Below are 13,605 nucleotides of genomic sequence, written 5' to 3'. Positions count from 1 at the left end.
CCCTGACAGGCCTGGCACGATATTAATTGAACAGAGGTATCAGAGCTTGATTATATGGAAACCTTCCTAGAGCACAGATTCTAATTTACAGGGAAAGGCAAAGGAATGAGACATAACTATGCCATGCCAAGAGAAAAGCTAAAGCCTGTATACTTTTTGAATAGAAAAATTATAATGAAAAAGTACAATACAGATTCAACAATAAATGCAAAAAGACATCAAGGTTCAGAAATGGAACCTGTTCAAATTGCTTGCTGACACTGAGCAATATTAACCCAGCAATCACCACTAGAGGCTGGGGCACTTGGACTGGGTGTGTTTTAACAGTTAACAGAGGAGAGGTCAGAATGGTCTTATGTCTAACTAAAATCCCATAAAAGCGAATGCCATCCTTCAAAAAATACACATGGTGTGGTCTTGTACTGGCTCATACAGACCTATGTTCAGACCTAAGAGGATATTAAAGGAAATGGGGGTGGGGAAAGACCGTTAGGGAAAAGGAAGTGGGCCTCCTTTTTTGCCATATGACTTGAGCGAAGTAAACAGCCCTGAACAGGAGCCGATGTGGAAGAAGGAAGCCTGTACTAGTGACCCAGGTGGGGTCCAGGAAAGGGCCGAGGACTGACAATGGGCATAGGTTTTCAATACAAAATCATATATGGGTTTGCAGCCAATTCTCTTTGTTGAAAGCCCTAAACCTGCTCTTGGAAGCCCGGACTTTACCTGAATGGAAGTTCTAAGGTAGGCAGTGTCTGTGCCCAGAACTAGGTGGGTTGGGAAGAACCTCATTAGTGGGGCCCCAACAAACCACGCAGGAGTTAAGTATTGATATTGCTGGAAACAAGGAGTTGCTGAAGTTTCAGAGAAAAGAAAAAATAAACAACACGATGTAGGAGAAAAATAAACTCAAGCAGATCAATTTGACAAACTTTTGGGACTGCAGGCTGGGGTGGAAGGGTAGGTACAGCTACAAGTCCAGGAAGGGGTCAGAAAGGAGGCTACTTGGAAACGGGGCTCGACGGGCTGGGAAAGGCAGATGGAAAAGGAAACAAGCAAGGAGAATTATAGTGCATGTCAGATGAGGAACAGAGAGCCCTTAGTAACTAATCACGAAGAAGCAAGGAAAGGGTTAAATAAAACCACGGCGAGTGACACAGGGATGTTGAAAGCAAGGTAATCCTACCTGTTGAGTCTGAAGGAAGAGCAAGACATCCAAACAGGAATATGAACAGATATCTGAGACGGGAGATGAAGTAATAAAAACAGGATGGGAGAGATAACCCAAGAAAACATCAGCATAGAGAGATGATTTCATTTCATGAGAAAAGATTTAGAAATAAGCATCTGCTTTATTTTAGGGCAATTTTTTAAATAAAGAAAACCGTGCCATGGTAAGAAATTCTATACTAATGTTTTATTTCACAAGCCATGTCCAAAAATAAAACAACAGACTTTTGCTTCTGAAAATTATGCTGATTCTGATGACAGAATCACTTGTTTTCTCATGAAAGTAGTAGATATTAAAGGTAAAAAAAAAAAGCTTTTTAATCACAATTGCTCAAAATTGACCATTAAAATACTATTTCTATTAATTTAATTACGAACTGATATAGGACTTCCGGTCAAGATGGCAGTGTAGGCAGACATAGATCATCACCTCTTTGCACAACCACATCGAAATTACAACTAAACTATAGAACAACCATCACTCAGAACTGTCAGAGATTGAGTTGAATGGAAGTCTGACAACTACAGAATTAAAGAAACCACATCCATCCAGACTGGTAGGAGGGGTGTAGACACGGAATGGGCTTGTCCCATATCCACACATGGTGGATAAAATTCGGGAAGGATATCTCAGGAATGAGGATTCCCACCCCCACACTAGGCTCCCCCAGCCCAGGGTTCCAGTGACAGGATGATTAAGTCCCCACAACTTCTGGGTGCAAAAACAGTGGGGATTGAGTCTGTGGAAGAAACTGGTGGAGCTCCAAGGAGTTCCTCTTAAAGAACCCACACACGGACTCACCTACTCAGAATCGCTCCATCTGAGCTCTGGCACTGGGGTGGCAGCTTGGAAGACATCAGTGGCATAACGGGAGGAACTGAAGTGTGCGGCATCAAGGCAAGCAGAGGCCATTGTCCCTTTTCTAAACCCTCCCCCAAAAGAGCCAGCAAGTTGGTGCCATATCTGAGAATCCATCAACCGGGCTAACACTGTTTGACTGGCCTTCGAGATCCCCAGAGACTCTGCCCCACCCAACTTCTGGGTCCACCCAAGCTGCTTTTCCATATGAATGGCTGGTCTTTGCTCATGCTTCACCACTTCCTAAATCCTATCAAACAAGCAACAGGTGACCTCAGTGAGCCTCAGGGACAGCACTAGCAGCAGCCAGCCTGGATTCACAGCTTGGCTTCCCCTGGGAATCTCCCAGACCAGCACAAGTGGCAGCCATCTCAGACTAATTTATAGCTAGGGCAAGGTGGCCCTGGGCAAAACACAGGTAGGGGCTGACCCTGACCTGCACCACCTGGGAAACCCCAGGGCCAGCGCACCCAGTGGACAGCTACAGACTGCACTGGAGCACCACCACCCTGCCCCTGCACAGCTGATCCTTCATGGAGGGTAGAGGTTAGTGGTCAGTGGTCACAGCCACTCTTTGCAGCCGACTAGCCTGGGTAAATCACTCCCACTGATCTGCTAACAGCAACCAAGACTCAACTACAAGAGGAGGGTGTATTCAGCCCACACAAAGGGCGCACCTTGAGTACCCAGCTTGTGTGATAGAGGAGGCTGTGCCACAGGACACCTAGTACATTAGGGCATATTACCAAGACAGGGAGTCAAAGCAGCTCTACCTAACACATAGAAACAAACACAGGGAGACTGCCTGAACGAGGAGACAAAGAAACATGGCTCAAATGAAAGAACACATCAAAACTCCAGAAAAAGACCTAAATGAAATGGAGATAAGCAATCTATTAGATGCAGAGTTCAAAACACTGGTTATAAGAATGCTCAAGGAACTTAGTGAGGACCTCAACAGCATAAAAAAGATCCAGTCAGAAATGAATGATATACTATTTGAAATAAACAGTTTACAGGGAAACAGTGGAGTGATGAAGCTGAGAATCAAATCAATGATCTGGAACATAAGGAAGAAAAAACAACCAATCAGAACAACAAAAAGAAAAAAGAATCCAAAAAAAAAAATGAGGACAGTATAAGCAGCCTCTGGGACAACTTTAAGAGGTCCAACATTCGTATCACATGGGTACCAGAAGAAGAGAAAGAGCAAGTAATTGGAAATCTATCTGAAAAAATTGTGAAAGAAAATGTCCCTAATTTGTTCAAGGAAATAGACATGCAAGTCCAGGAAGCACAGAGTCCCAAATAAGATGGATGCAAAGAGGCCCGCTCCAAGACACATAATTAAAATGCTAAAGGTTAAAGATAAAGAGAGAATCTTAAAAGCCGTAAGAGAAAAGCAGTTAGTTACCTACAGGGGAGTTCCCATAAGACTGTCAGCTGATTTCTTAAAAGAAACTTTGCAGGCCAGAAGGGACTGGCCAGAAATATTCCAAGTCATGAAAAGCAGGGGCATACAGCTAAGATTGCTCTACCCAGCAAAGCTATCATTTAGAATCAAAGGTCAGATAAAGAGCTTCCCAGACAAAAACTAAAGGAGCTCATCATCACCAAACCATTATTATATGAAATGTTAAAGGGACTTATTTAAGAAAAAGAAGATCAAAACTAGGAACAATACAATGGCAAAAATACATATCTATCAACAATTGAATCTAAAAAACAAACTAAAGCAAACAAGAACAGAGACAGAATCACGGACAGGGAGAGAGTTTTGATGGTTGATGAATGGGATGGGGTGTGGAGGAACAGGTGAAGAGGTGAGGGGAGTAAGAAGTACAAATAGGTAGTTATGGAATAGCCATGGGGGTGTAAAGTACAGTATAGGAAATGGAGTAGCCAAAGAACTTACAACCATGACCCGTGGACATGAACAATGGTGTAGACATTGCCTGAGGGAGTGGGGGGTGCTGGGTGGAGGGGGGCAAAGGGAGGAAAAATCAGAACAACTGTAATAGCATAATCATTAAATTAAAAAAGGAACTGATGTAATTTTCTCTTTAGTCTAAAAGTTTACAAATTCTCTAAGAGCATATAGAGCTCAAATCATGAGAATCTGCTGAAGGAACTTGAATTCTGGCAAATGGAAGATTTGGGAAGAAATGGCAGCTACATTCAAATACACACAGGACTTCCATGTGGCAGTTTTACTTAGAAGTAAAATTGGAAACCATGGAGGTCATAAGGTCACGAGTTCTGATTCCTTACAGTCATAGCTGCCCAGAGATGATGGAATGTATGAATGTATTTAAGCATAGGCAGTCAAGAAGGTTTGCAGAAGAACTTAAGCACTGGATGAGCTGATGGACTATACAGCTTTGCAAAGGTCCTTCCAACCTTAAGAGACTGGTAACATTCTAAGGTTTGATAGCTTATGTGATAATTTACTGTATGAGTGACTAAAATCAATACCCCCCTGGTAATCCCATACAGAACTCAACTTAAGGGCCTCTGTACATTCAGCTTTAAGAAAATGGAACAAAGATCTCACTCTGCTATCAAGTGTTAGCTGAACCAACAAGTATTAAAATCATTATTTTTCCCCAAGTAAAGGATAGTTTGGTATACACACCAAATTTTGTTGTATGCTTCTAGGCAATCCGGTTTAACATTGTGAACTGAAACAAAAGAAAATTCAACGATGAACTTAGGAACAAAGGGGAAAAAAGTCAACTAGGAAGATGGCAGACCCATCACTCACACTGTAATTTGTATAGACTGCTTGTTTCCTTTTTGGCTAGGAGATTAGAGTGAGCATCTTTTCTTGGATCAACTTTCCGGACAAATAAGGATTTCAACCAGCTGTCTTCTCGAGGTCTGTTACTGGAAGATGTCAACTTTCTATGGAGTAACAAACAAGAAATTTGAGTCTCATCAGAAGTACAAAGATGTCAGTGTCTTTAGGTAGTGTCAGATAATACACTGTTTTCACAAATTCATCATCCATTCAGCAAACGTGCCTTGGGCACCTATCTAAGCACTATGCTAGAACCCAGGCTTCCACCAAAGGTCTGCTTTCCATTATGTGCGTTCTGAACGGCAGGCATGAAGTGTGAAGAAGTAACTTGTGGCTCTCCTAACAGAGTTCTCATGATTACCTGCAATTCCCACTATGTATTTCTCCCTCCCGCAAGGCAATTTTTGATCTAGAAAAAATAAACATGAAAACCTAGAGTAGCCAAGTTCATAGAGAAAAAAAGTAAGGTGGTTGTCAGGGGCTGCGGGGAGAATGGGTAGAGAATTTCAGGTTGGGAAGGTGGAAAAGTTCTGGAGATGGTTGCACAATGTGAATGCATAATGCCACCACTGAACTGTACATTTAAAAATGATCAAAATTGAAAATTTTATGTTACCTATATTTTCCAAGAATAAAAAAATGTGAAAAGCAATATATGGGGCAATGAATTATTTAATTTTTAATTTTTATCCTCACCTGAGGACATTTTTTAAAAAGATTTATTTATTTTTAGAGAGAGGGGAAGGGAGGGATAAAGAGAGGGAGAGAAACTTCCCTGTGTGGTTGCCTCTTGCACGCCCCCTACTGGGGACCGGGCCTGCAACCCAGTGTGTGCCCTGACTGGGAATCAAACCAGTGACCTTTTGGTTCACAGGCCGGCACTCAATCCACTGAGCCACATCAATCAGGGCTCGAGGACACTTTTTTCATTGCTTCTTGGAGATACAGGGAGAGAAACATTGATGTGAAAGAGAAGCATTGACTGTGCCCCATATTCACCTGGACTGGGGATCACATGTGCCCGGAACCGGAGATCGAAGCTGCAATCTAGGTATGTGCCCTGACAGGGAAGCAAACCCGCAACCTTTTGGCTATGGGATAACACTCCAACCAAGCCACAGTGGCCAGGGCGAATTCTTTATTTTAAAAATTTTATTTTACCCCTCAATTAGCCTTAGAATCAAGATTAACTGTCACCAAAACCTAAAAATACAAACTTCATTAATACATAATTTGCTAATTTTCATCTTATAACAATTTCTGCTATACATGCTGTCAAAAAGTGAGGATAAGTTTGATTGAAATAACAAACCACACTTTAACCATAAAATTTTTCTTTTTCTTTTTAATTAAACTTATTGGGATGACATTGGTCAATAACATTATGTAATTTTCAGGTGTACAAGCTTATAATTCTACATTTGTATACTCTACTGTGTGCTCACTGCCTGAAGACTAGTTTCTTTCTGTTACAATATATTTGACCCCCTTTACTCTCTTCACCATGCCTCCCATCCCCCTTCCCCTCTGGTAACCACCATTCATTTTGTTGTCTCTGTGAGGTTTATTTATTTATGTATTTATGTATGTATTTATTTATAGAAACACTGATGTGAGAGAAAAACATCGACTGGTTGTCTCCTGTATGCGCCCCGATGGGGGATTGAACCCACAACCTAGGTGTGTGAACCCAAACCTAGGAGTGTGTCCTGACCAGGAATTGAACTAGCAACCTTTTTTGTGTACTGTACAACGCTCCAACTAACTGAGCCACCTGGCCAGGGCCGTGAGTTTATTTTTAAGTGCATGTACTTCTTGCAAGTGGAATTACCAATCTATGTAACCTGCCTAGAGGGCAGTGCGATACTACCTGTATCAACATTAAAACTGTAGAACTTTGGCCCAAATAATTGCACTTGCAGCCATGTTTAGACAAGTGCTCAGAGTCGAATGCACATAAACGTTCATTACTGCCTTGTTTCCAGTTTGTTCCTGGGACAGGAAATTTGGATGCCCTTTAACAGGGGCTGGTCAAATGAATTAGGGAATATCCAAAATCAGAACAGAATGTAATCATTAAAAAGAATGATAGATCTACATGCATATATCTGAGAGAAATTATGTGAAAAAAGCAGGCACAGAACAGCACCGTACATACACATACACAGTGAACTGCTAATAGTGACGATGGCCACCTTTTCCTCCTTTTGCTTTAAGAGTAAGATATTACCACAAACAGCTAGAAACCAGATAAAAAGACCTTTGAATGATGTAAGGTTACAAATACAGAAACATAAAACACATAAATATAAAATTAACAATGTTTTCTGTAAATTATCAAGAAATATAAAAGTACTCTTCCAAATCCTTTAAAAATTAAATAGCTGCAAGCTTATAGTAAACAAGCAAAATAAGTCAACACCAGTCATGCAATTTTCCTTATAAGTACAAAGGAGAAAAATACATAATCTTACATTCTTCTATTTTGCTTTTACCATGTTAAAGTTTGATAGAATTAATAAAGTGTTAATGGTGATATCTCTGAGAGAGGGACAGTTAAAAAATTAAGTTTTTAAAACTATTTTTTCAAATAAACAAACTTTTAAAATAAAAACAATAGCCCTGACCAGTGTGGCTCAGTTGGTTGGGTGTGGGCCTTCAAAGCAAAAGGTTGCCTGTGTGATTCCTGGTTGGGGCTGCCTGGGCCGGGGCTGCCTGGGTTGCGGATTCGGTCCCTAGTCAGGCACGTGCAAGAGGCAACTGATCAATGTTTCTCTGTCACATCGATGTTTCTCCCCCTCTCTTTCTCTCTCCCTCCCCCCTTCTAAAAATAAATTTTAAAATGTTAAATAAATAATATATAAAAACTATTAGCCTTTTACCCAAAACCAAAACATACAGTATTTGTTTCTGCTTTCAATTCGCTAGTTGATTATATAAATAAACTCATTCTGAAGAAGGCAATTCTTCAAATGAATTATGTTAAAATTTATTTCCATAAAAACAAAAACATTTTGTCAATTTGTTTTAAACACAACACATCTTAGGATATTTGCATTATATTATGAAGCAATATGTCAAGTATACAAAGTTACATAATGATTTACAAAGTATAAAGTTTTACGATTTGTTAATGGAACTTTGTACAATTCTTGTTTTTTCTTTAATTTAGATTTTAAGTTCACTGAACAGAAACTGCTTAATTTTTCTTGGTTAAATACATTGTAAGAACCTAGGAATAACAATTATGAACAATTAAGAAAGAGATTCCATGGAAGTTTCTAAAAATATCAGCAGCAGGAAATTTCATTTGAAACATAAAATACTCATCACAGCAACTACTACTAACAGTTTTTAGTGTATCCTTCCAGAAATGTATATACAAGCATATACATATTGACATTTAATTTCTATGGCATTTAATATATATTTTTAAATCCTCACCTGAGGACATGCTTATTGATTTTAGAGAGAGAGGGGGAGAGAAATGGTGATCAGTTGCCTCTCCTATGTGCCCCAACTTCAGACCCAACCCACAAGGTGGGCATGTGCCCTGATTGGGAATTGAACCCACAACCTTTCAGTTCATGGGACAACTCTCCAACCAATGGAGCCACACTGGCCAGGGCAGCATTCAATACTTTATAAAATAAAAGAGCATAATAAACAATTACTGGCAGACTAAATCTGGAATAGAAAAAATCCCGAAGTAATTGATCTCCTCCTTCTCCTTAGACCTAAAGGGGATTAAAAGTTAGTAAGAACATATTTCCTGTTAGGTCCTGGACTAGGTAGTTTGTCTGTGTCATCTCATTTAGTTCTTAGTCCTCAGAACAATCTAGCAAAGTATGTATTACCGAATTTTAAAGATTGGCTCAGCTAGGCTAAATGACCTGAGCTAAAAGTGGCAAAATAAAAGTATGAACCTAGATCTATGAAGTTCAAAATAGTTTTACTATTAAGGGATACCTCCCAACTGAGCATTTGCTTCAGATTTTAATAGTACCAAAGGGATATATTTTAGAATGAGTAAAACTTTAGAATGAGGTCAGAAATATGTAAATGTTTTGTAAACTAAAGGTAAGTCTGAGAAACAGTCACTATCACAGGATACACACAAGAACCTGAATGGTGTTTGCTTGTGAACTTGGGTAGCAACTGTCTGGACAAATGAAAAATAGGCTGGCCCAGCATTATCCCCATCTGACTGTGAAACTCTGAAATCTTTCGAGTGCCAGGTGACCAAAGCTGCCTAATGTGCCTGGGTCACCCAGCTGTCCAAACTGAACTATGGAAAGGGGTAGAAGCAGTGATGCCAACAGCTGTCAGGGTGGTAAGATCCGGGCTCAGCTGGGGTTAACGACAGTGACAAACATCACCATCAGTTGTCTTTATAAGATCATATATATGCTGTGCAGCACTGTACAGAGGGCAGGGTAGGGAGCACCACATTCTGCAAAGGTCTACCGCCATAGCACTCTGAACCCACCCAATCTCATCTGATCTCAGAAGCTAAGCAAGGTTGGGACTGGTTAGTACTTGGACAGGAGCGCTAGACTTTAAATAGAACAAGTATCATGTGCCAGGCTCTGCGCATGCAAAGATGAATCAGATGCCTAGCCTGTTCAGTCTCATGGGAAAAACCGATCAGTCAACAGCCGGAGTGATCACGGACAGATACTGTAGATTTACACGCCCATACACACACACACACACACACAGCGGGCGCTCAAGGGAATGAAACATTAGCTTGGCCTGTGAGGAGTGAGAGGGACTCCAAGTGGAGACATTCTGGCTTTGTCTTGGAGAACAAGACAGGTGATAATTCCAAAAGGAACAACATGTCCAAGGGCATGGAGTCATGAAACTGTATGGCATGTGTGTGGAACAGCAAAGAATGCGGTAAGGCAGAACAGGGTACAGGAGGGTGGCAACTGAGATAAGGGGAGGGCAAGGGGGCGAGGTGGTTAGGCTCTTGTGCACCACGCATGTCTGTCAGCTGAATGCTACCCTGTACATGGTGCAATGCTAGCAAGTTTTCAAAAAAAAATTCTAGGTGTAAAAAGCAGCCTGGGTGGCGTTATGGCAGATGGACTAGAGCAATAAGGCAGGGAGCGTGTTGCCAAGAGTCGAGCTAGGGGAGTGGCAATAGAGAAGGCAGAGTGAAGATGCACTGGAGGTAACGGGAAGGAGCAGGAGGAGATGGACTTGGAAAAGACCTTCTGGTTTCTGGCCTAAGCCACTAAATGGAAGATGTTCCTTTATCGGGGAGAAGCAAGCAGGCTCTGTAGGAGGAAGATGAGTTAAATGCTGCACATATAAGCATCTTAAGCACTTGTTGGGCACTAGTGCAATATCTACTAAGTAGCTGGAACTCTGGGCCTGGCACTGAGCAGAGCTGAGGAAGAAGTTCTGGTAAATAAGTGTCCCAGGAAGACTTCCTCCTTTCCCTTTGAAATCACTCTTGCAGGTCACCCATAATACCCCTGTTGGCAGTTTTCTTCTGTCATCTTAACCTTTTAGCGGCATCTGGCATAGGTGACCATTCCTCCTGTAAATACTTCCCCCTGATCATTGTCATATAACAATGACCTCACTGGCTGCCCCTTCTGTCTCCCTTGCCAGCCTCTTCTTCCTATATCCAGTCTATAAATGTCGACACATCCCAGGGTCTGTTTCTCAGCCCTTTCTCTATCTACAATTTCTCAAGCAACCTCATTGATTCCTATGGTTTAAAAAAAGTTTTACTATGAAAACTTCCAATCAAATGCAAAACAGTAAACTGAAACCCATGTACCTATCAACTTTTAGCATTCCTATATGCTGACAACTCCCAAATGTTTCCGGTAGTCCAGATATCTCCTTTGTAGAGTTATTTGGGTTAAGTAGGCCAGCTGCTTCCTTGGCCTTTCCCTCTGAGTAGTTCACAGCCATCTCAGACTTTGCCAGGTCCAAAACCGGGCCTCACCCCACACCTGTTGCTCCTCCTCTTACTGTTAGCAAGATGGCGAGGATCTTGTGTACCCTATTTAGTTTCCAATAGCACCCAGCATATGGTGGGCACGCATGTGCCTATGGAACAAATCACTCTCAGTAAATGGCATAAGCATCCACCCAGTGGGTCATTACCCTTGATTCTGTCCCCTTTCTAAAGTCAGACCGAACTTTAAAGACTGAGAATCAGATCATGTCACACTAGAATTTATACCTTCAAATGTTTTCCACAGCTCCCAGAATAAAATCCAAACTCTCTAAGACAACTTGCAAGGCCTGGAATTATTTGGTCCCTGCTCCTTGTCACCTGTCCTCTAGCCAGTCTTCCCTTCACCCCTGTGCTCCAGCCTCCTAGATGTTCCTGGGGTTTTCCAGCATGTATGGCTCCTTCCCACTCAGGACTTTCACACGCACTGATCTTCCTGGTCTCAGCTTAACGTCATCTTCTTGGAGAGGCCTTCTGCGATCTCAAGGGGTAGGTTCCCTGATCTTCTCTCATAGCACCTACCTCAACCTGTATGTCTATATGGGTTTGTACTTTGGCCCTGGCTTCCTGAGGATAGTGACTAAGGCTATTATGCTCAGTTCCATACAGCTTCAAAGGCATCATATACATGCAAGATTTGACAGACTCAGATAATTAACTGTGTCTAGACTGAGTCCTAAAGAACACACACAGTTAAGGCAGACTAGAGCCCAGTTAGGAACAGTCAAAAGGTACAGGGGATCTGAGAGAGCAATCAAAGAGTCAACAGGCTGGATAGACATAAGGACTCCAACGTTAAGGGCATTTGGTCCCAGCAGGAAGTGAGGGGACTGGGCAGACCCAGGTCCCATTCTTCAGTTTCCCAACTTTGGGACCCTGGGCATTGTAGATAAACATGTTGAGGGAACACCTTCAGTCTCAGCTGAAAGAAGAAAATATGAATTTCATGGGCTCATATCACCTGTATGAAAAAAGTAAGATGACACGCAGGGCATGCTCAATAACAGAATAAAAACAAAAGGATGCTGATTTGTTAATTAACTTGGAAACATAAACATTGAATTTGGAAATACAAGTAGACCATCAGTCCTAGGAGGGTGCTGCCTGAAGCTTGACAAACTGGGGCTGAGGCTAGAAACTGCCTTTTCTCGCTATGCATCTCATAACTTCTGAGGTTCCATCTCATCTCTAAAATGCAGATCCTATTACTTACTTAAGATTGCTACTAGGATTTATTGTTTTTTTTTCTAGGACTTAATTAAATAAGTCATATTATATAAAGCTCCCCAGCCCATAGTAACAGTTTAACAGACAACAGGTAGTTTCTTTGCTTTTTCATTTTTAGGTGCAAACTGTATTTTCTAGAGGCTCATTATTTAATAACAAACACAAGAAAAGATAGCATTTAAATTACCCAATGTAAAGAAAACAAGAAAGCAAACCTACGTGTAAGTTACAATAGTACGGGTTTGGGGGTTTGGTTTATTTTTCGAATGTGCAAAATGGGACATGAATATGTCAAAGTGATGGATTCAGAAAACCGAACATAATCTGAAGTTAGAAGAAAAGTTAAAACATGAACCCAACGCCTACCTATTGCTGATAACTGTAAATACTTTTTGATCCACTACTTACTTTTAAATGTAAGTCAAAGACTGTTCCTAGTACTGAGACCTCCTTCATGGGGGCTCACCCAGAACGATGCGTTATTTCTTCCCTCACAACCACCTAAGAGGTAAGTAGTGCGCTACTGATAATTGCAGATGCAGACACCGAGGCTCTGCGCGGGCAGCCGCCTCGTCTGGACGCCTGGCGGGAACCGGCAGGCCGACAGCAGGGCCTGCGGCCTCAGTCGAGCACACACCGCTCGGCCACGTATCCAGGTCGTGTGGGGTGAAGGTCCCGCAGGCCAGGCAGGCATGGCAGGCATAGCAGGCGTAAGTGGCCTCGGTGCCCAGCGCAGTCCCCGCCGTGACCTTGAGCCCAAGGGGAAGGTGCTCGTACCCCTCCGAGGCGTCAGCCTGCCTCGGCCACTGACCGTGGCCTCGGCCCTCCTTGCCCTGCAGCCCCGGCTGCCCTGCCCCATGGGAGCGTGGCCAGGTCGGGGCGGAGATCCACACCGGGGACCCCGAGACCTCCGCCCCCATAGCGGTCCCTCCCCCAAAGGGCGGCGCTGCTCACCGGAGCCCGGGCAGGAGGCCGCAGGGGGCCGCATGCTGTAGGAGGCCACCGGCCGAGGCCGCTCCCAGGGAGTGCAGCACTCGCACCGCCATGTTGCTCCGGAGCCTGGGCTCACACCGTCCGGACCGCCGCTGACGCTGCTGCCTCCACGACCCCTCCCTCGGCTAGGCCCGGGGAGGCCGGGGCGGGGCGCACGGCCGCTGCAGCTAGGGGCACGGCCACCAGGGGGAGCAGGGAGCACGCGCGAAGGCCCGCCGGGCGCGCGGGAGCCACGGTATAGGAGCCAGAAAAGAATCTGTAACCTCCCGAGAAAGGAGTTGCTGCCCAGAACAAGGTGTGCAAAAGGAACATGGTCAAGGCCTGAAAGAAAAGAGTAACAATGTTGCTAGGGGAATCCAAGGTCTGGGGCACAAAGCTGGGAGGTGGGCTTCTCTTCTCCCCGAATACCTTTTAAATTTTGTACCATGTATATATAGTCTTTTCAACATAAACAAACAAACAAAAAATAAACACACACATACAGCTTTAACAAAAGCATTCTGGATGGTAAGATACGCA

General features: G+C 43.0%; 1 protein-coding gene across 1 annotated transcript in view; it reads right to left on the bottom strand.

Moving 5' to 3' along the window:
- Positions 1-13,220, bottom strand: part of NIPSNAP2 (nipsnap homolog 2) — a 32,891-nt gene extending 19,671 nt beyond the window's left edge. The window contains exons 1-3 of the mRNA XM_024571412.4: positions 13,048-13,220; positions 4,851-4,990; positions 4,722-4,767 (exon numbers count right to left, since the gene is read on the bottom strand). Coding sequence (XP_024427180.1) covers positions 4,722-4,767; positions 4,851-4,990; positions 13,048-13,139 — 278 coding nt within the window. The 5' untranslated portion in view covers positions 13,140-13,220. The remainder of the gene's footprint in view (positions 1-4,721; positions 4,768-4,850; positions 4,991-13,047) is intronic.
- Positions 13,221-13,605: the final 385 nt, after the last annotated feature.

The sequence above is a fragment of the Desmodus rotundus genome, chromosome 1 (assembly GCF_022682495.2).
Source record: "Desmodus rotundus isolate HL8 chromosome 1, HLdesRot8A.1, whole genome shotgun sequence".
In the NCBI taxonomy this organism is placed as follows: Eukaryota; Metazoa; Chordata; class Mammalia; order Chiroptera; family Phyllostomidae; genus Desmodus; species Desmodus rotundus.
The sequence above is the reverse complement of the archived record's forward strand: the minus strand, read 5'-3'. Positions and strand labels throughout refer to the sequence as shown.